This window comes from Montipora capricornis, chromosome 6, assembly GCF_036669925.1.
Source record: "Montipora capricornis isolate CH-2021 chromosome 6, ASM3666992v2, whole genome shotgun sequence".
Taxonomy (NCBI): domain Eukaryota; kingdom Metazoa; phylum Cnidaria; class Anthozoa; order Scleractinia; family Acroporidae; genus Montipora; species Montipora capricornis.
This window is the reverse complement of record NC_090888.1, coordinates 10,314,789-10,337,776: the sequence shown is the minus strand read 5'-3', so window position 1 is coordinate 10,337,776 and position 22,988 is coordinate 10,314,789. Positions and strand designations below refer to the sequence as shown.

General features: G+C 39.4%; 2 protein-coding genes across 3 annotated transcripts in view; one reads left to right on the top strand and one right to left on the bottom strand.

Annotated features, from left to right (window-relative positions):
* The first annotated feature begins 356 nt into the window (after window positions 1-356).
* Window positions 357-13,159, top strand: LOC138051511 (guanine nucleotide-binding protein G(I)/G(S)/G(T) subunit beta-1). Its single transcript, XM_068897729.1, has 11 exons — window positions 357-715; window positions 3,556-3,594; window positions 4,173-4,279; window positions 4,482-4,545; window positions 5,121-5,196; window positions 6,453-6,539; window positions 7,032-7,098; window positions 8,703-8,832; window positions 9,858-9,929; window positions 10,986-11,063; window positions 11,768-13,159. Exons 1-11 carry the CDS (start codon window positions 632-634, stop codon window positions 12,011-12,013), a joined length of 1,050 nt encoding a protein of 349 aa, XP_068753830.1. The 5' UTR covers window positions 357-631; the 3' UTR covers window positions 12,014-13,159.
* Window positions 13,160-17,070: 3,911 nt separating this feature from the next.
* Window positions 17,071-22,988, bottom strand: part of LOC138051500 (alpha-enolase-like) — a 24,152-nt gene continuing 18,234 nt past the window's right edge. For both annotated transcript variants that reach the window (XM_068897718.1, XM_068897717.1), the window contains 6 exons: window positions 22,958-22,988; window positions 21,093-21,122; window positions 20,448-20,534; window positions 18,717-18,825; window positions 17,833-17,891; window positions 17,071-17,242 (listed from right to left, as the gene is read on the bottom strand). The exon at window positions 22,958-22,988 is cut by the window's right edge and continues 54 nt beyond it. In XM_068897718.1, the coding sequence (XP_068753819.1) occupies window positions 17,176-17,242; window positions 17,833-17,891; window positions 18,717-18,825; window positions 20,448-20,534; window positions 21,093-21,122; window positions 22,958-22,988 (383 nt within the window). In that variant the 3' untranslated portion in view covers window positions 17,071-17,175. The remainder of the gene's footprint in view (window positions 17,243-17,832; window positions 17,892-18,716; window positions 18,826-20,447; window positions 20,535-21,092; window positions 21,123-22,957) is intronic.

Here is a 22,988-nt window from a genome sequence, read left to right as displayed (position 1 = left end):
ATTCAGCTTTTCCAGGTGTCTATGAGAGACAGTAATGCTTAAATTGTCCAATTAAGCGCAAAGATCACTTCTACGGACTGACTTGTTTGTTTCTTTTTTTTTCCTTTTTCCATTCCTCATTTTCCAATAATTGTCTTTACAGGAGCAACGCTTTCCAACCAATTTGCTCCGTTCGATGTCCTGGCCTCGGTTGTTCAAAAGGTGGATAGAGCTATCCACCCTTCGAACAACTGGTGCCAGAATGGGAAAGCGAAGACGAACGGGAGACCAGAGAAATAATGAGAAAGATAAAATGGGATAGGCCCTGTCCAGGATGCTTCGCGGTAAAACTTGATATATGGGAGGGTCCACGGAGCTTTGCAGGGTCGCCGCCTTCGTTTGCAATCCGCCGTAAGGGAACCACTCCCAGCGATTGTCGTCCTAGTTTCGCTCCCGCATGTTTTAGAAGTAGATTGTGAAGAAAGGACGTTTGTTCGCACAGTTCAATCAGTTGATGCGGTTTCTGGGCTCGCTGCAGTGTTGATTTTGTGGCGTTTCTTCGGACTGGGAGCTGCAGCAGGCGTTTACGGGCGACTGTAGCCATTTGCCTTTTAAATTTCAGCGCAAGTTTGAGGAACAAGTCGGCACAAATATGCAGCCACAAGGCCAAAGCCACGGCCAAAACGAAATCGAAGCTTTAAGGCAAGAAGCAGAAGTACTCAAGGCCCAGATCCGGGTGAGTATTTGATCTGCAACCTCCGTAACAACGCTATGTGTGAGAGAACATCGAAGCGAGCAATGAGAATGTGTGATCGCTTTCGAAATATATGGTATTTTCGCCGTTTGTTGTCGCAAATCGTCGATATAAGCGAAACCGAGGAATAAGTACGTGAGTGGTATGCTTCTTGTCCCTTTGGAGCAGACCGTACGTTTCCAGAGTGAATTTTGAGTTGCTGATCGCGAAATTCGGTTGTGGTTTGGTGGTGGTCGCCATTATTAGTTTGTCTCCCTATAGAATGCCACGCGATTTATGCCAATGTATTCACCATTGTCGTTCGGAAATGTAAAAACTTGTACTAAGTTACGATACTAAAATCTTGCCGCTTGAGTCTATGTACGTAGCTGTTTTGTACTTTGAAATCCACGGTATTCCAAGCATTTTTTTCCTTTCATGTCTGTTTATTGTTGCATTCGGAAGTTTCCAATATTCTCAAGGAATATTGTATTCTCCACAGCAGCCAAGAAAAGAGAATGCATTTTTAGAGGAAATCCTCGAATTCCTTAAATCTGTGGCCATCGCAGTTTTCTTGCAAAAAGAACTAGAGTTATAAGCACAGAGTTAGCAGTATTTTCCTAGCGACTTACTGACAAAGCTGCCTTCGAGATCATGTTCGAACGTTTCGCCATGGCGAAGCGAAGTGGCGACATCGTAGCTGAGACTTAAAAACAGTCAAGTCATCGAAAAATCCATAAAAGAAAAACTATATTTTGAGTTAGTCAGGTCAAATCGCTTTCAGGAAAACAAAATTCCCTCGATTTAGTTCAATCTATTCAAAAAGAAATTTGACTCAACTCTGTCACCGATAGCGACGCGTGATTTCGCGATGATGTATGATTGATGTGCTTCGCTCATTCCCTTCGTTCTGTGATCGCAATATCTTTTTGTGATCGAGGTTGATCGTGCCAAAATTGGCCAAAGCTTGTGTTTCTTGTGCAGTCTTATTTGTTTTGGACTCGTCGTCGTCGGCATTGAATTCTCTTGTGTTCCAAGCTGTGTTCGAAATTGAAAACTTATCCTTGTGTATTTCGTTTTTGAACGGAAGATGACTTGCTCTGTAATGCTGTCCTTCGTCAGCATCCTTTAGACGGCATTTCTTATGTTGGTGATTATTTGATTTTCTGTCTTCTAGAATAACTTTTCGAAGACAGTGTAAATTAAAAGTTGCTTTTGGGCCCCGGACGGGTTCGTCCAAAACATGTGGTGCTGAACACCTCTATTTTGATGCATGTAAAATGTCAGTCAAAGGTGTGTCAGAGTTTCTTCCGATTGTGTTTTCTTGGATCATTTTTTAATCCAGCGCTGAACCAGTCTAAAGTTTTCCACTCGTCTTGTAAACAATAGCGTCGTCCAGCTAGGACATCGTTTCTGTAATTCGTTCATATGGTAATTTGGTGATCAAATTTGTTTACCTCTTCCTTGTGTTCGATTTTCAAGCCCCTAATCTTTATGGTTTGGAGCGTGTGTCACAAGTGAGAGAATCGTTAAACCTTTAAATTCAATTTTGAAACCTATATCCAACGTGATTCATATAGTAGAGTTCTTCCAGCTTGTGCAATGTGTGGAAATTGTCGAATCTTTTGATTGTTACACTCTATCTGTATGTGGCTACTTCTCCACTTATATTTATCTAACCTTGAGGGAAACATGAGTGATTTGGTCTGAGAATAAAGATTAACGTGGCTGAAACCACTTTTAATCTTACAGAGTTTCCTTTTTCGTGTTTAAATGGCGTGGAAAATGGTTTACACTATTTCTAGTAAACAAACGTGCAAGGAAGTGTGATGACAGTGGATTATGAACTAAATTCTTGTGATGGACTTCATTGTTTTAATTTCATCAAATCTCACTTAGGTGGGTTTTTTTGGGCCTGCAGTTTGCAAAAGGGGTAGTTGCCATACTTCTTTACAATGCAGGTCATTTGGGTTTTTACTTGCGAAGTGGTGATTCCAGGAGAGATGTTGGATATTGCGCTTGTTTAATTGGAAGTTGGCTATCCTAAGCACAAAAGCAATGTCCATTTTCTCTTTACTGTTCTGCATTGGTTCTTGATGCTCGGGTGGGGAGAATTTGCGAACAATTTTACCAATGCCTTTGTTTGCATTTGTGTGGGCCTGATCGATGGTTACTGGATCTGTAGTGGGCCGGTAAAAATTACTTCATCTGAAGTGGATTGGGTTTTGATCATTCCTTCATCATAAGTTGCATTCTATAAGGATCAACCACCTTCTGTCGACTGTTTTGAAAAGTTTGCTGTTTCTATCAGGAGAAAAAACTGGTTTTGAAAACCCATTCTCCCCCGAAGTCGTCCCAATATCGATGAATAAAATTGTCTGGCATTAGACAGAGTAAAATCTCTTAAGTCTAACTCCCAAGAAGGAACGGGTTAATAGCTCAATGTTCTCACAACTTGGTTTAAAAGGATTGAGTGTATATCGAGGTTTTCAAAGATTCCTTTGCTGGTTGGGCATGGCTCCTGGAATTGAAGAAGTGTGGTATGACTTTTTCAGAATAAGTGCATTTTGGCCACATTTCAATCAACATACATTTGGAAAAAGGGTCCATAAGAAAACAGCTGGAGCATGAGCTTTAGGAACATAGTAGTTTTGGGCTTTATTTTTTCTTTATCTGACAGAAAAATACACGAAGTTGAAGAAAATCTTTGAAAAAAGAGTGAAATGTAGTTTCACAAGTGACCTAATGTTAAACGTTTTGAGGTGACTATAGCAATGAAGCCTAGGTTTAAAGCCAAGAAATGTGCTCTCTTTTTGAGGTTGATATTGTTTTCCTCTTTGTAGGATGCAAGAAAGGCAGTATGTGACACATCATTGTCGCAGGTAAGAAACAAGATAACAGCTCTTGCTGGGTTGAAATTCTTAACCAAGCACAGCGCTGCATTTAAAATGGGTTTCATTGATCTAGAAAGGAAAGTTCGTAATTTTATCCAAAATCGCCTGCTGTAATCTCTGAACATAGAGTGATATTAGCCCACTTTCGATGTATTAAATTTCAGTCCTAAACAAAAGACATCATCTCGAGGCTCTGAGGAATAAACTGATACAAACCCTTGCATTTATTCCCCAGTCCCTCGAGATGATACCATTTGTTTAGGACAGAATTTTAGTATATCGAAAGTGGGCTATTAGTCCCCAGACAGGAATACAAAGAATCCCAAATGAAATAGCCAAATGGGTTAAACTATCTAGTTGGTGAAAGAGTGTGGCCAAGCACTCTCACAACTCCACCAACCTGTTTTGTAAACAGGTGTTTAAAATGCCATGTACTCCTTGGTTAAATACAGCTTCTGGTCTGTTGCTGTGCAGAGGGATTCAACCAGAAATTCTGAGGAAAATTTTCATTGCTATCAGTGATAGTGAATAAAGATGCAAGGTTCTTGGAAATTCATCTCTTTCAGGTAACACATAACATCGAACCAGTTGGTAGAATACAAATGAGAACAAGAAGAACACTTCGTGGGCATTTGGCAAAGATATATGCTATGCATTGGGCTACGGATTCAAGGTGGGTGATGGTTCATCAATTTTGTTCTTAATTTTCACCATTGCAAGAAGCAGTTGGTGGTTATGGCATTAGTATGGCCACACCTAAAAGTATCTGCTTTTTGTTTATAACATGTAAAAACGCACAATATTTCATTCTTGCTGGTGGTGGTCATGTGTCTTTCTGTTTCCTCTTGACTTTATTCCTCCTCTCCACTCTCCAGGAATTTAGTAAGTGCTTCTCAAGATGGCAAACTAATTGTATGGGATTCTTACACAACAAACAAGGTAGGTTATTTCTTTAATGGAAAAGGCATTCCTTCTCCTTAAAGTCAAATTGTCAGTCATCGACTCTTTCTTTGCTGGTACTCCAGGCTTTCATCATTATTAGATTATTGCTTTCATGTGACATTACAGGTGTCGTGTAATTAGTCCTCTGGGAGCTTAATTCCTTCTCTATGAAGTACTGTATTTCCTTTTGTTTCAGTAAGTCAGGGAGGCCACTGGTCATTTGAGTGAAGACCAACTATCCATGAACTGGCAATAAAGCATAGAGATTAGTTTTCTTGGGTTTACGCTTTGTGACTGGGTGCCACATTTCGAAAGCCCATATTTTCCCAAAAGGCGTTACAAATTTCTTGTTACATGGCACGACTTGAAACACCTGTGTACAGCCAGTCACAATGAGCAGAGCAATTATGTTTTGGCTGTATAGCATTTAAAATCGAAAACAAACTGGAGAAGAAGAGAGGAAGAATGATGGTTTTTCTTTGCTCTGGCTTATGGTGGCATGCACGTTCCTTCTTAGATTGCACAGGTGCATAGTCATTGCTTGTAACTTCTTTGGTTTTTCTTTACAATAGGTTCATGCGATCCCACTTAGATCCAGTTGGGTAATGACCTGTGCATATGCACCGTCAGGAAATTATGTTGCATGTGGTAAGTTTGTTCACAATGTCCATTTACATGCAAGGGAGCTTAAAATTTAGGTCACAAAGGAGAAGTAACTGCGTGGTTCCCCACTGATGAATATAGCCTTTTTTGCCATAGTAACATTAAAAGTGTTAGGGTTAATGGGGCACTGTCATGCTTAATTTGCTGTTTTTAGGTTATATAATCAGGGCTTCTGATAGGATGCAGAAAAAAATTAAAAATTATGGGGAAATTTTTGGCCATATTATGCGTAAACATGCGTTGATAATGCGGAAATTACACTGGATTATGCAGAAATTTAGACAATGTTCATGCAGGAAAATAAGCGTTTCAAAGTAGTCAATCTCTTTAGCTTGGGTGTTTGCGAGGATGGTAAGCAGCTGCTTTATCACTAATATCAGGCATTTCTTCAGTTTTGTGCGGAAAATATAGTAATTATGCGGAGGATGTGGATTTTAGGGAATTATGTGGATCCGCATCGCAGCATCCTGTCAGATGCCATGTAAAATGGGTAAAAATCTAAATTAGTACTGATAATTAAGCTCACACGTACAACGTTTGTGACAGCCTGCTGACAAGGTATGGAATACATTTATGGCACAAAGAGCTATTCATATTTTATTTTTGGTGTCTTTCTGAAGGCACTGTCTCCCAAATTTGAAAAAAACTGGCCAGTTTTTTAGAGTTTCAATACATTTCTATCCTCTCCATCTTTGGCTGCAAATAACAAAGAATAGCTTCAGTGCACTTCAGTGATCATTGGGAACAAAACTACAGCATTATTTTTTGGTTTTCATTCATACAAGGACGTCTTTTAGTGTTTTGAAGTTTGAATGAAATTGTGTGACACTGCCCCTTAAAATTTAGCTGACTTTTTCATAGGGCATTTTAATTTCCAGACTATAAAATTGTAAATTATTATTATTATAAAACATGGTGGTACAATTCTGAAAAACAGTGAACCAAACCAACTTGTGTATAAAAATAATAAATGTTTTCATAGGTATTGTGTTGGGAAAAGAAGAGGTATCATTGGTTAAAAAGCATGCTGCATAGCTTAAATGTAATAACACATTCTTTTCAATATTATGAGCAAGAGATCTTAAAGGAGCCAGTCTGGATAATTTACTCTTGACACCATGTTGGCTAATGTAAAGAAATCAGTTCCACCTTGAGTATGGTTTTTCTCTACAATAAGCTTTTTTGTAACATGTTTTTTATGGTTTCAGTATTGATTGGTATAATGTCGTCCTCTCTTTTAGGTGGTTTGGACAACATATGTTCAATTTACAGTCTAAAAACAAGAGAGGGAAATGTTAGAGTTAGTCGAGAGTTGCCAGGACACACAGGTTTGTCTTGTTAAAGTCTTTCATGCTATACTTCTGGTCGTATGGATATCATATGCTTTATTAGTATAAATACACAGGTGATTATACAAAATCGCACACTCTCATTGGCTCGCTATCTCGGAATATCAGCCGTTAATCACCACGACTGACAAAATGGCTGCCAGTAGTCGTTTTGCCACTGTAAGTGAAGATCATTTTGCATTTTTTTTTTTTTCTTCTAATTTTTGAAATAATCACCTGTGTATTTACACTAAAACAATTATTCGCCTCAGGCTCAGTGATTATCAGCCCTAATGTTTCTTGTACAGTTTGATATCACTCGTCTTGAAAAATACAATTGACTAAGTGTCACTAAAATGTGTAACAATTTTATAAAGGAAAACTACACTCAAGATAAATTGAGAAAAGTAGTAAAGAGGAACATATATGGCAATCCAGTCTGAATGAGTAGAATTTCTGTTTTATTTTTATTTTGCTTTTGCTTTCTTCCAGGGTACTTGTCATGTTGTCGCTTCACAGATGACAATCAAATTCTCACTAGTTCAGGAGATATGACTTGGTGCGTTAATACCTTCTGAGTTGTTGTTTTTGTTGTTTTAAAAAGGGAAACGAGAAGTTTGTGCTCCATGTCACCATGCTGCTGGATGTAAAAGGAATGGGCGTTAATCACAAGGCGGCCATGTTGAAAACTTAAATTTGTTTTGTCCCACTGAAACTTGTTACCAAACATTTCAACTAGAGCTTTGGGTATAAAATCTATTGTCTATGGCCAATATGGCTGCCACGCAAATAAGGCCCAAGGGGTTCAGTAGGCCTTTATTACCATGGAATAAAAGGAAAACACTGTCTTGTTCCTTTCTGTTTACGGATGTTAATTAGTCCTATTGGACAGGGATGATGTCTCCATGAGTGATAGTCAGAGACTACCATCAGCAGAGCAGAGTGCACCCTTAACTGGCATAGTCACTTTTCTCACCTGTATAGGAGTAGTTATTGTTTCTTGTCCTGGGCATCAAAATAATTATAATCTTCAGCCCATTGACAAGTAAAATCATTTGGTGTTAGGCAGAGTAAAACCTATCCATTCTAGCTCCCAGAGGTCAATGGGTTAAAGCCTAAAAGTGTCAGCTCACAAGTTTATTATAATATTTATACTTAATTGGCCACAACCTGTCAGGGCTTTTCAAAGCGGCTCAGGACATCGAAATTGAAAGCACACTTAGGCAGCTGCTGTATGGTCCCTGACTGGTGTCTGAGTGCAGCACCACAGCCAGATGTGATTTGCTGTGAGTCAATTTGATGGGGTGGGAAAACCAGAGTATTTGTAACCACAGGCAGACAACCCTAAGGATGTGAGAGCGCATGACGTCACGTTATTTTGAGAAAGTTGTAACGGCCGATTCAACCAATCGAGGAAAATGTTCCATAACAACTTCAAATCACGATGTTCCTTTTCGAAAACTCACTTTATGGACAGCCAGATAAATAAAGTTCGCTCACCTACTATTTTCTGCATTATTCTGAGTGATTTGATGGGTTTTTTTGGACGCTTCGATTTCCCCTTCAGATCCAACGCGTCGTCAAATACAATATAAGCAGACAAGGCGTGCAGTTTCCAAGACTGCTCACGGCCGAGTGCCTCCAGAATTTAGCCAAATTTCTCCCACTTCCAAAGGTCGCTCGCCTCTCAACCTTGGGCACGTGAAACGTTGATAATTTTCTAGCATCGTGCCAAAAATCATTGCATTTCCATGGCTCTGCAACCTCAAAATCCTGCTCGATTTTCAAGCTTCGCTCAGGTTTTTGTTATTGTACGATGATCTGGACAGAAGTCATACACCATTGAAAATCAAATTAACCAATCAAAAAGCATGGATTTCCCCCAAGAGAGACAAAATTATTAATCTGTACTTTTTGATTGGTTACCAGTATTTGATTTTGATGATGATTATCAAATTCCAATGATGCATGAGCGGTGTCTGGATCGCCATTACAACTGCCTCAAAATAACGTGACGTCACGCGCTCTGGCATCCTTTGGGTTGTCTGCCTGTGTTGTACATGTAACTCAGCCCACGTGTTATTTCAGAGGTGAGAGGCATGGTTCATGATCAGTGTGCCAGCTTTACTCCAGAGACTTATTAAGTCTCCTTCTTGTTTTTAGTGCTCTTTGGGATATTGAAACTGGACAGCAGACTACGACGTTTGCTGGTCACACAGGAGATGTCATGAGTTTATCACTCTCTCCCGACAGCAAGTCTTTTGTGTCAGGGGCTTGCGATGCCTCTGCAAAGGTATCTTGTACTTAATTTCTTGACTCCTCCTCTCACAAAAAAAAATGTGGTAATACCGTTGAAGAAATTCATCAATCTAGGGGATTCAATAATCAGTATGATGGTTGTTAACATACTGCCAAGACAACTGTCAGCAAAGTTGAAATTGTATACAAGATTTTCTTTTGGCTATGCACTTTGAACCTATGTATGCAGACTGTGGTAATGCTCTCTGTGGAAAATCTCAGACCAGGGTGGGATCCGACCCTGGTCAGAGTTTTTCTCTGTCCTTGTGTGGGCCCAATTCCAATACTAAGATTGATCTCTGATGGAATAATTAGGTATTTAAAAAAAATTCAGTTTCCTTCGTTGTAAGTGCACTTCTAGAAAACCTTTGAGATTCATATCTCTGAAAGTGGTGTATGTCCTAGAATTTTCTTTGAATAATATCTCAAGCATATGGATTAAATTCATTTTTTTGTACCCTAGTGAGTGTTTATGTTAATTGGATCATAAATGTAGCAGAAATGAAATTTCTCAGATTGCCAAGTTTAGGCTCCCATTGCGATCAGGCCCACGACAGTTAGCTGTGGTTAGATGCGTCTTGCAAAAATAAGATTAATAATTATTACTCAATGTTTCGACCACCTGACAACTGTCTTTAGGGACCTTGAGCACACAATGTTTTCAAGATGCGGACAGCAACTGGAAAAGAACATTTGACATGCCAGACAGTTACTGTAGTGCCTAACAGATTCCTTAACAGTAAAACAAGTTGTCTCTAATGGAGAAAAGCTACAAGTTAAATGGGAAAACAGCTCACTTCTGTCTGCCCGTCCGCGTCTCGAGGATTTTGTGTGCTTAAGCTCTTGCTCTCTTTTGTCAGTGGTGATACAGAGCTGTAACAGGAGTCTTGTTCTTTGTGCTCATAACGAGAGAGCTTTTTCTTTGTCAGAAAAACATGTAAAAAGAAAAAACAAGAACCTCTGAAATCTTAGACAATTTAAAATTGTATTAATTTAAATCTTTACCTGCTTTGATTTCAGCTGTGGAGCATACATGATGGAATTTGTAAACAAACTTTCACTGGACATGAGTCAGATATAAATGCAGTAGTGGTGAGTTCTGGACAAATTTCTCCACGCTTGAATTTCAAGTGATATTATTTTGAATTTAAACTTTTTAAGTGGTAGATAAAATATGAGGGGGAGATCTGTAGGAGTGTTTACAATGGTGAGACAAAGGCAAGCCATTGAAACACCCCTACAGATCTCAAGTGAGTATTTCATTGTACTTGTGAAGTGAAACAATGTATTTTAATCAGGATAGATCTGTATCGAAAGTTAACGATACTAATTAGCCGAGTAGGAGTCTGTCAAGAGTTAATACGGCTGATTAATATTTCATCAACCCTAGTTGGTACAAAGGTAAACATGTGAGTCAAATACTGCCTTCTGGTTGGCAATAAGTCTTATGAATTATTAAGGATAAATTTGACAAATGAAAATTAACAGCAGCCAGGAGGAACTTGCGTTTTACTTACGAAGATAGTTATTTCTAAGAGTTTGGACCGGTTTTCAATTGTGTCGAAAGTAATTAGCTAATTACTTTGGGTTTGCATTACTTCACTCAGTGATTGATTCAAAGTTCTTGTGCCACTTTTTCAACCAATCACAAGTGAAATCAAAACCAATCATGGCTCACGCGTGCACATTTTCCTGTGTTTTGCGTCGGCTAAATGTAATTACTTCGAGTTTTGATTGGTTTACTGGATTTTCTCCGTCCTTTTTGATTGGCCAAAGTAATTACTTTGGTTTTGGTTTTACGACACTCATTGGAAACCACTCTATCGTCATTGTAAATGGGTGATCTGAATGATCTTGGTAAGAATTGTCAAGACCGTGGAAAGGTACCCCTTTGCGGAACACAACTCAAGTCACGGTGTATGTGTTAAAGGCCCAGCTTCAACCGACAGGCTTTTCGAACGCTTTTTTTTTGTTGTTATGGAAATTCGCATTGCTTATTGTAGCAATCTAATTGGATGAATTTCAGCTTTGGCAGGAAAATTGTTGTGCAGCATGCAGCAAGCCTGAATGGTGAACATGGACCTTTTAAGCCCTAACTTGTTTGTGATAAAGATTATGTTGCTCATTGCGGGGTACATTTTCTTGTAGTATTTCCCCAATGGATCTGCATTTGCTACAGGCTCTGATGATGCAACCTGTCGGTTGTTTGACATCCGTGCAGATCAGGTAAGTGTTAAACCGTGCATTACTTTCATTTGCATTTTAATTGTAATGTGCAAAAATTCTGTTGTACTGTGAGATGAATTTTTTTGTTGGGGCATTCTTCATCATCTCTATTTTTAGGATAGAGTTCTTTGTTCAGTCAACTCTTTGGCTTTGCACCACTGCCAGTGATGTCTGCACCCACAGTTGGCAGACACTGACGAATTGAATTGAATCAGGCAATTAGAATGCTGGATGCCAGCCATGAACTTATTTTATTACATTAATAATATTGATGTTAGTGAAAAACAAAACCAAAGATTGGAATTTGAACTTAAAGTCAACACGTGCATGTAGGACATACAAACGAAAATCCCCTTTTAATCTGGGTAATTTAAGCTTTGATACTTTGAACAGTCTAGAAGTGTTTTTTTAGCCAGATGGTGCGCCACTTGGAATATTATTTTTGTGCCTCAGAAATACCAAAAGGTGTACTCTGTTTACTTCATTCATTATTCTTTCGAAGCAGGAGAAAACTTACTAGGGCTATAACCTGTATGCTTTCCAAAAATGGAGTAGGTTTGAAAGAAACGTTAAACACAGTGTTCATTTGATTTTCTAACTTGAGTTGATCTAAGATCACTGGAGTGCTTTTAAAAACCGGCTTGGCAAGAAGCAGAAGTGATGAAATAACAAGTATTTATGTGTTCTCTGCTTCCTTCTCCTAGGAACTCATGGTTTATGCACACGATAACATCATCTGCGGAATAACGTCAGTGGCGTTCTCAAAGAGTGGTCGTTTGCTACTGGCAGGTTATGACGACTTCAACTGTAATGTGTGGGACACACTCAAAGGAGACCGGGCAGGTGTGCTAGCAGGGCATGACAACCGCGTCAGTTGTCTTGGCGTCACTGAAGATGGAATGGCAGTGTCTACTGGGAGTTGGGATAGTTTCTTGAAGATCTGGAACTGAACATCTCTGTATGATTACCCTTTCCCTCATTCCAACCCTTGAGAGCAAAGTTTTAACTGTTTATATTTTATATATTGCGATATAAGTTGTGGTACTGGTTCTGCTGTGGGACAACCCAAGGATTTTTGGCGTGTTATGTTTTTCCCTCAATGAATCATTGTATTTTCATCTTTACACTTAACACAAAAAAATATATTTGGGATGCTCGTCTTACATGAACCCAAAATATGTTCAGGCCACACATTGTATTGTAAACGCTGCCTTACCTAGATTTGTGCCAGTGAAAAGTTGCACATGGTAATGAAATCATCAATGTAAAAAGAAAGAATCCATAAATTTGTTGCAGAACTAAGTAGAACATATACCACACTATTAGAATGAAAACGGATTGACAATGTGATTTATGTTTTTTGTTGATTTGAAGAATTAGAAGTACTCCAGGCAGAAAGGAAGGCTCCAAAAAATAAAGATAATATTAAGATTTCCACCCTCTTGTACACTCAGAGGAAGAGCTTTTCTTTTTCTATTGTTTGTATCAGTGCTTCTGGCTTCTGTAATTGATATCATTAATAATATTGAGATGTCGTGAGACAAAGGTGCTAAATGTGAAGAAATTTACCAGCGTGCAGCAGACGAGCTAAGAGGGTCGATATTGGATAAAATACCGTATGTTAAAACTGTGATATTGTAGCCATTTTCTCGTCGTTTAAATTGAATGAATTTTAGGTACTATCAAAGTCTGATATTCAGGATTTCATGAAAATAGAATATGTACTTTCAAGGGAGCGTGGTTGTTGGTGCCGTGTGATATCCTCTTGCAACCACATTCTGCTATTACATTCTCGTGTAGTCACTTGCAAATTTCCTCTGAAGTGACTTAAGAAATTCCATTCTTCCAAAAGTTGATGTTTGACTCATACGGGTGGCATTTCAGTTGAATTTGCATCAGATTCGTATTACAATTGGAAAAAAAAATTCCCAAGTACAACGATTCTACCTGAGGTTTGCACTCGTATCGTAGATAAGTAATTATTGATAGGGTTTGTAACTGCAAGAGCTGGTAAGTAAAGCTGTAATTCTTGTTTGGAGCCTACTTTTCATTGCATTGTGAAATGTGAGACAATAAAAACCTATTCATCAATGTTAGCTTGGCTGTACTACCTGTTGATTGGTGCAATGATAATAAACTTGAAAGTGTCAACTCTTGATAACTCTGATAAATATTCGGGTCTTCTCAGAAGAAGAAAGACTTCCTGTTTCGGAGCAGTGAGAGGTCGAAATCCTCTTGTGTTGGCGGAAGCTGCCCTCGAGACATGGAATTTTAAGTTGTTACAAATATAAGGCCAGTTGGGTTGGACTAAAAAGCAGCTATTGTTGATGAGTATGAGCTCTTCTCCGTTTCAGTTAATTTTCTTGAATATAGAAGGAGTGCTAATAAAGGTTAAACATGCGTGGGTGGGGTTTCTTAAACATGCGGGGAAACGAACGAACCATAAAATTTGACCCAATTAAAAATTGGAGCTCTTCACCCTTGACGACCGATCTTGATTAATTTGCGCTACTTCACACGTGTAAAGCAAAATGCAGGCGTAGACACGTAGTCTTTGGATTGCGTTAGAAGCACCCGTAACCTTGAGTTTTCATGAGTCTACCATGACCTTCATTGTACTTCAATCACTATCGACTCAGTCAGTCCCTGCCCCGTGCTCGTTTACAACCCGGAAGCAATTCGCACCGGAAAATGAATGACCCTCTTGCGATGAACAAGTGCTCTTCAGTTCATTTCCATGATAATAATTCGACATCACACTTAAAAGACACTTGAACCTTGAACGAACCTATTTCAAAGCCACTTCACAGTCGACCAATTAGCGAGGTTTGTACCAAGTACTGTGCTTCAAAGTTAAATTGAATAACAATGTCTTGAATGAATTTGCCATTTTTCGCCGCAACTCCACCCTCCATATAGAGGAAACCCTTCCCCTGAAGCGATTGGGAAACATTTTCGCAAATATTGAACACCGGGCATTTGAGAGATGAAATTAATCGTTCTCGGTCTAAACTCGCCCTAACGCGACCTTGCTTGTGTCTGGGCTTGTCAAGTGTCTATTCTCTCCTAGAGAGAGGCTTTATTTTTAACTTAAAGCCAAATCACTGGCTTTGATAGAAATGCGGAAACCCCGCATCCGGTTACCATTGGCTTTGCTGGAGCTCTATCCTAACTCTTAAGATAGATATTCTATAGACGATCGATAGATTATGGTGTACCTTCCGTTTATTGGAATTTGTCAAAGTTCAAGTTTAACTATCGCGATGATGCGCCGATCAACTCGAAACTTCAACATCCCTCCGGGCAAACCCCGGGCATTTTAACTTTTGAAGATTGGATAGTTCAAATTTCCACCCCCTCGGACCAAAATGGAGTTCAAATCTCCCGGGGTTCAAATGCCCTATCCTATCGTCGGATTTGACTGTCAAATGCCCCTTCTACAGAACAATCGGTTTTAATATAACTTGTGTATAAACATGCCAACACATGTTTCCTGACCCTTTTTTATGATGATGCCGTTTTTACCAGACTTGAGTTACTACAAAAACACAACTTTACTGATATTGAAACTATGAAAAGTGACTTGAATTGATTAAGTCGGACAATGTCAATAAGCCAATATAAGCTGCTCTAACTCCGAAACACGGCAAAGGTTGTTTAACGAGGGTACTGTATAATTATCAACAACAGAGCCTAGAGCGTTTACGACTGCATGTATTTTAAATTGTTCAGTGTCAGTTGATTACGTCTGACAGAAACGTACAGCAAATGAAACGCAGGTGTGAAAACGTACGAGAAAGACGCATTACGCAGCTAAACTTCCTTTGAAAACAACTTTTGAAGACCTTTTTTGTAAGCCAATCGCTCACAAATGCCGATGGAAAAAAGATTTAAAACGATACATGAAATTTCACTCTGATCCTCTATTTAACAAGTGTGATTTAATCGAGCATGACCGCAAAGGATCATGGTTGCGTATGGCCTTTAACTCTTCTATCTCCGTTAGTACCTTGCGAGCAAAGTCTCTTTCGATCTTCCTCAGAGATGAGTCGGGAAGAGGAAAGTAGACTCTGCCAGCCGGCTCGACTTTCTTTGATTTGCCGCTCATCCAAAGAATCGGATGAGTCAGTCCAGTTTCGACTTGTCAAACCTGTGTTTTTAATTTTTGCGCGTGATCAATCGCCACGCGTCATCAATATTTTTTAAATTTACAACAGCGTGACAATTTTTAACTGTCGAAATTCTAGCCTGTGTACAGACCACCCCTCCCCTCAAAAAAAAATCGGAGAGGAACGGTCTGTGATTTACCGTTGATAATCGTGTTCCATACCTCGTGATTTTTCCTGGAATGTGTGGAAACTGATTTGATTGGTTATTACCCATCGATCATTACATCATTGAAACAACGAGTTTTGATTGGCTTTTATTTTTATTTCTCCACATCAACAGTGAGAGATTTTAGGATGAGTTCGTTCGTGTGTACTTTGAGCACGGTACAAAATACGAATAAAAATCTTTTTGATTGTCAAAGAGGTTTTTCTCTTAAAGTACGAGCGGAATTGTTATCTATGGAGAGTAAAGTGGAAATCGATTCGACGTACATTTGTAGGAATTGTCAGCGCAAAACAAACGAAAGCGCTGTTCACGAGGTGAATATAGCACTATTCAAAAGATTGTCCACTCGAAAACCATTCTCAAGTAAAATCTACAAAGCGTGATGCCATGGAAGATTTTAGAATGTACACACCGAGGAAAATAACAGCTCATCGGCAACGATCTGTGCTGTTTTGGAAGACTTGCAAATACATCCTCTCCTTTAAAGAGTGCTTCTATGCTATAAAGCCAAGGTATCTTAAAACTATCGGAGACGCTCTTCGATGCACGTTTGAAACCTACCTTTTCGACCACCATTTTGAGAATTTAGCTCCAAACGAAATATGAGCCACGCAAATTTTGGTCAGCGTAGATTACTAAATAATGTATGCAAAATTATTCCGGAACACGATAAATCACAGACCGTTCCTCTCCGAATTTTTTTTTGAGGGGAGGGGCGGTCTGTACACAGGCTATCTAAATTCCCATGAGTATTTCCTCCGTATGTCGGTTACAGAAACTAGTTTGCCAGAACTGAGAAAGCTTTTAATTATTTAAGCAAAAATTGAAATGGCAATTTAAAAACTTGAACTATCCAAGGAAATGATTCCTTGCGTTGTCGTTTGTTTAAGCGTATCCCGCTTAAAGATCTAATCAGCAATATTATTATTATAAAAACCTAAAAAAGAGCAAGGCTGGTATAACGATGAAGGAATAACTTATAAAAACCAATATTTCGAAAGACACCGCCTTTCTTAATCTAGGTTTTACAAGTAATTATTGTATCATACGTCACGTCATATATCACCAGTGGTTGATCAAAGGGAGCCCCCCCCCCCCTACGGTGGCTTGCAGGGGCCATATAGTAACTCCTTTTTTTTCAAACTCGTCATCGCGAGTTCAAACCGGACAGTCGCGAGTTGTAAGTGGCCATCGCGAGTTCCAACTAGAGAACTGCAAGTTCAAAGTGGAGAATCGCGAGTTTAACGTGGCCATCGCGAGTTTAAACTAGACAATCGCCAGTTCAAACCAGAGAGTCGCGAGTTCAAACCAGAGAACCCGAGTTCAAAGGGGCAATGGTGAGTTTCAACTTTGAACTCGCGACTCTCTCGTTTGAAATGGCGATTGTCTAGTTGAAACTCGCCATTGCCACTTTAAACTCGCGATTCTCCACTTTGAACACTGCAGTTCTCTAGTTGAAACTCGCGATGACGAGTTTGAAAAAAAAAAGGAGTTACTATATGGCCCCTACAAGCCACCGAATTGGGTACAACATTGGGTTAGCCAATTAGGTCTATTAGGAAAGTTCTTCACCCCGATTACGTGCACTTCACGCGCGCCGAGGCCTAACTCACTCGCAAACTCGCGCGCGATGTCCTCGCGTATGAGGTTTCTCAAGAACTTCCACACAATATCATCACTTGATCATTTATTACACCATTCATTCTACAGAATTAAAAATCACCGCCTATCCTTCATATAGTTGACGTCTATCTGGTTCTTTTGAATGTTTATTCGTTCACTCCATTGGCCTACGGAATTTCTCTCCAGCAAACTTCGCATTATCTCCGAGCTCCTCTTCAATTCTGTCAGACAAAACAAAAGATCCAATTAATTAAACACCAGGCCCCAGTTGTTGGAAAGGTGGATAGCGCTATACACCGGCTAAATCACTATCCACTGGATAACTCAATTGGTTTTGCTGTTTAGCCGCTGGATAGTGATTTAGCCGGTGGATAGCGGCAGTTCCTAGGGCAGTTCACAAGTTAAAAAGAAAAAGAAATAAAAAATGATAGCAATAAAACATGAAGGCGAGCTATTTTTTTCATCATTGCTGTTTTCGACTCTTGTAAACCCTTTAAACTTTTGTGCCACTCTCATTTGTTTTTCGGAATTGCGATTTTCCTTTCCAATGTAAGGAAGCTGCAAGACCCGTTTCAAACGTCGAACTTTGCATGTGCCGAATCTAAGGCCCGTTTTAAACGTCGCATTTTACATGAGCCGAATCTAATGCAAATGAGCAAAAACAATAGACTTTTTCATTTGCATTAAATTCGGCACATGTGAAATGCGACGTTTAAAACGGGCCTGATATTTTCCCGCTTTCTCTAGATGTTCCAGTTTTCGAACACGACCACATAGTTTTACGTAACTTAAATTTAAATGTGTTAATTACCTGACAATCTGGTTATATTTGGCGAGACGTTCTGACCTGCAGGGAGCTCCAGTCTTGATCTGCAGAAAAGGGTGCCGCTTAAGTATATTACTGTAAGCTCATTCACGGTGACGAGAGATGTACAGCAAAGCAAGCTCTTATCAAAATCAACCTTTTTCAAAGGCCAGACACTGGGATTTCCACGTCCTACTGTACCCTTTACGAACAGTGGGTGGATTTTCAAACGTCCCACAAAATTTCATGAATAGGGAGTTCAAAGGAGCTCGCAAACGAGAAACATTTTGCTTCTTCGGCAAATGTTTCCTCGTTTGCGCGCCGAGGAATCATTTCTGGAAACAATGTTTTCTCGTTTGCGAGCGCCTTAAGAATCGACGACGGTAACGACACAAAAGAGGAAAAATAATCGCCCTGTACGTGCAGCACGCGTTAAGGACGTATTTTATAATGGTAATTAAACTGAGTGGAGTGCAATTTGGTCTGAAATCATACGTGTGACTTCAAAATCGAAAGAGCGCGCAGCGCGAAGTTCGATTTGAAATCACAAGTATGATTTCAGACCAAAATTGCCCTCAACTCAGTTCAATTACCACTCTATTGCAGCCATTTAGAAATCGATCAAATATGGGATTTTAGTCAGTACCAATATTTTATTGATCCAGTTGGGAACAAAAGTTGCAAAATTCACCACACAGTGGTTTTTTTTGTCTTTTATTTTCCTTCACTTTGATTGGTTATCTTAAACAAGCCTTGAAATCTGATTGGCTGTTTTGTCTTAGTGTTCCTTCCTCATTGGCTGGGAAAATGGTGCAATTTAGAGCAAAAAATAATGCGATTTGGGAATAAATCGCACTGCTGAAAGCGCGCGCATTGATTGCTCTTCTTACCTGCCCTGTGCACAACCCCACGACAAGATCTGCAATAAACGTGTCCTCAGTTTCTCCACTGCGGTGACTGACCATGACTCCCCACCCATTACTTTGCGCCAGTTGGCATCTGAAACGAACACACAAAACTAATTGTCTCTGAGAATCGCTTTCGTTCAGCGACTTCTAAAAAGAGAACCAAGAAGAGTTAACGGCGGAGAATTTTCATGCTTTCACAAGAAGCAGTAACCTGCCAACCGGGGTCCAGCTGTTCGAGAGCCGATTAACTTAATCCAGGATTAGCGTAAACTTTCGTCTCATGTTTTCAATTTTTGTCAAGATTGACTTCTTCTAAGGTAACGTCTTACCGAATAAACACGTTGCACATCATTTGGGAGCAGAGCAATACACTCTTTGGTTAATTTTTAATAATCTGGGATTAGCGTTAATCGGCTTTTGAACAACCTGGCCCAGAGGTTTAATGGCTGTTGAAACACGATGACTTCTTATGAAGATATTTATCCTTTTAATTATGGATGGTTGGGAAAAATCTAAGAGCTTCTTTTGTTCAATGGTTGGCAAATTTAAAAATCAAACAAAATCTGAAGTCAACAACATTACAATACCTAACAACCACATCCCCACAAAGAAATTAAAAAGCAAAACAAGCCGCGACAACTTCAAACATCAACAAAACGTCGATTCAAACTACAGTAGACAACTTTACGCTGTCCCAAGTATCTCCTGTTTAGTCTATCTCGTTCAAGTTGTACAGTTTGCAATAAGCCTGCCAGTTTGAGTTACACTACAAATGGATTAGTACAAAAGATTTGAAATGAACAATTCTGTGTTGTGCGCTAAGGTTTAAACAAAACTTAAACATTTAGGATCGATTATTAAAACATATTTTAGACAATGTTTAACAAAACCGCGTTCTAAGCCATTTTCAATATTGCCCACAATTATATCGAAGTGTTGTGTGCTGCTGATGGTAACAAGAAGGTTTGCATTCCAAGCTACAGAGCAATTTATTTACTTAAAATGTACCGCTCATAAACAGATTTGGAGGTCCATTGATTGTCTTAAACCGCGGCCTAAGTTAGACTTTGTTTAAATAACTGGCCGTTAGTTTCTTACATTATTAAAGAGTTTAAGCATCGACTACGCCAACGAAAACCCCAATTCAAAATATAACTTAGCATTATCGTAAGTATTTCGCGATTCTTCTACCTTGTTCACGTTGTACAAATGTGGGTTGCGGGCCTTATGTTTTCATTTAGCAACAGAGAAATCACGCTTCGGTTTTTTATGAGGGCCTGACCAAACGGGAAATGTTTGGCGTTTAAACAACCATCTTAACGCTTGGCCATCTTGTTTGGTGCTGTTTGATCGTGTTTGATAAAATTTGAAGGCTATCAAACATTCGATCAAACAACTGAAAACACTTCTTTTGTTCTCGTGTTTGATGGGCGAAGTTTTGTTCGTTTGGCCAGCAGTATCAAACATGTTTGGCGCGTGCATGCGTACCACGCTTGCTCAGCCTCTTGTATCCACGTGGTTGTTTACGTATTTGTGACCCAAAGTTCTTTGCTTGTGGAGTTTGATCTGAATTAGATCAAACATCTTTTAACCGTTTGGTTACTCACTTGAACATCAGCATGTTTGGTCACCAAACAATGTTTGATGTATTTTAAACGCCAAACATTTCGACAAAGAGACCCTGAGAACGAGTTTGAGAAGCAGTCTACTTACGCCTCGATGGATTCTGAAACTGAGCCGATCTGGTTGACCTTCAAAAGCAGACAGTTGCAGGCTTTTTTCTCCACGGCAATTTTGATCCTGTGATTCGAAAATAAAACCGATGCTCGTGAATGATATAGAATAGAGGTAATGTTCATGTGTTTGACCTCAGAAATGGAAATGAAATGAAGATTAGCGCGCAAGTGAGGAAACGACAACAAAACGGCTTTGTTTCACTATACATATCAATTTGGTATTTATCCACATTTTCATCTCCGGATGGAGTTCATATCGAAGTTGAAGTCGAAAACCAGCTTCCAATGGATTTCAAATGCACTAAACTCAATTTTTTCAAGCTTATTACAAATAGTTTGGTAATAATTTCCCGCTTTTTGTGTGCTGTGCAAGGTACATAGAAAGCTAGCAAACAAGCAATCGTTAACTGTTGACCTACTTCCGAGCTAATAAGAAACATGGGCCAGTAAAAGAATTGCGCAACAAGAAATCTTTCCGCTACCGTGTTTCAAAGAACGTCAAAATCAAAGCGCTGGTTTTGAGGGCGCCCACGAAACGAGAGTACATTTTCGTGTAGATTTAATGTATAAGGAGAGAGTGCCATCTTCAGTCACTGTTACAAAATGTGAAACCAACACTTACCGTTTTGGATTGGTAACAGTCAGATCATCTCTGATGAAACAAGAAAATATTATTCATTGACAAATCTATTGCAGCTTACATACACCTTATTCCAAAACGGCCTCCATTTAAATATTCTTTTGCTTTTATTCAAATTAGCCCTTGAATATTTATCTTGAATGAGGCAACAAGGGCCAATTTGTATCCGCATAGAGCGGTTTTCAATTGTGTCGAAATTAATCAGCGAATTACTTTGGTTTTGCATATCGTCACTAAGTGATTTGTTAAAAGTTCTCGCGCAACTTTTTCAACCAATCAGAAGCGAAACCAAAACCAATCGTGGCTCGCGCGTGCACATTTTCCCGCCTTTTGTGTCGGCTACGTGTAATTACTTTGAGTTTTGATTGGTTTACTGGATTGTCTCCGTCCTTTTTGATTGGCCAAAGTAATTACTTTGGTTTTGGTTTTACGACACTCATTTGAAAACCGCTCTAAATCAGCGGCCATTTTGGAATAAGGTGTATAGGAGGCGGCTTATTCCTTTTCTAGGAAAATGAAAAGTTGCGGGAGGAACGAATCTCACTTAAACTCGAGAAATACTCGTGTCAACCCAAAAGACGAAAGCGGGAAAGCGAAGTAACACAAAGACTTCCATCATCAAACTCTTCGTTTCATCATGTATTCATTTATTCACAGAGGCAATGCGGCCCTGTGGTCAGGGCAATTGCCTTGAGATTCGGAGATCCTGGGTTCAAATCACCATAGTTCCACCAGTAGGACGTTTTCAAACAACCTTTAGAGACACCAGTAACAGAAGAGAAATGTACGACTTCTGGTGGACGAACAAAAGAAGCTAAAGAGAGATCTTTTGTTTTCGTCCACCAACATGGTTGCGATGACGTCACGTGAAAACCTCCTAAATACTACACAACTACTGACAACCCATGATTCCCGCTTCACTTCCACAAAGGGCTAACGCTCAAATAAATAAATATATCTAAACATGAGCTTCAATGTGCAAATCTTTCCTACTGTGCTTAGTTTACGTTTATCAACTTGAAACCAGATTTTCGTGTAAAGTGGCATCTTCAACAGAGATTAATTCACGTTTGGTGAGCGCGTCCTCACACCAGGCCGAGTGCACAAAAATCGTACGAGTGAAACAACCATGAAAGGAAAGGAAAGGAAAGGAACTTTCTTTAAGTATCTAGTCGTTTTAGCGCTGGAGCACTAATCGGGGACACTGTAAACTGAAATTAACAATTAACACAAATCAAGTCAAATGTTGGGTTTTTTGAGGAGAACCCGGAGAAAACCTCTCGGTGCAGAGTAGAGAACCCATAAACTCAACGCACATATAACACCGAATCTGGGAATCGAACCCGGGCCACATCGGTGGGAGGCGAGTGCTCTCACCACTGCGCCATGCCTGCACCTCATGAAGTTATTTGTTTGTTTGTTTTCATTTATTTATTTAAAAATATTCGAGGTCGATGTTTTCCCTAAGAGTTACAACGCTCATCATACGTTTATTTTATAAGTAATGAGATTTTTTTCAAACAATAATGACAACAAAGATTAGACGATGAAGTAAAAATTGTTCAACTCCGTTGCTGGCATGTCATCAACTTTTCAAATTTCATTCTTAGTTCCTAAAAAGGTTTGCAACATCTTGAAAATAAAAGGACGGCATGCAAGTTTTCGCGACCAGAATCACGTAGTTTCTCGAACGATCACTTTTCACTAGTGAAAAACACCGTTCATCCACTAGTGAAATTTCGTCGTTTGCGTCACTGATTGGCTATGTCTAAAAAATACAAAAAGACTTTTTCATCACTGTCATTTCTGTGAGTACATCTCAGTACTTATATGATAAAATGTCTTACCCAACGATCTGGATCGAAACCTTTTTTGTCA

Excerpts from the sequence above, each read along its gene's own strand:
- LOC138051511 (XM_068897729.1), top strand. The coding sequence starts at position 632 with ATGCAGCCACAAGGCCAAAGCCACGGCCAAAACGAAATCGAAGCTTTA. Across the intron at positions 4,546-5,120 it reads ATTCTTACACAACAAACAAG|GTTCATGCGATCCCACTTAG; the intron begins GTAGGTTATTTC and ends TCTTTACAATAG. Across the intron at positions 11,064-11,767 it reads TTGACATCCGTGCAGATCAG|GAACTCATGGTTTATGCACA; the intron begins GTAAGTGTTAAA and ends TCCTTCTCCTAG.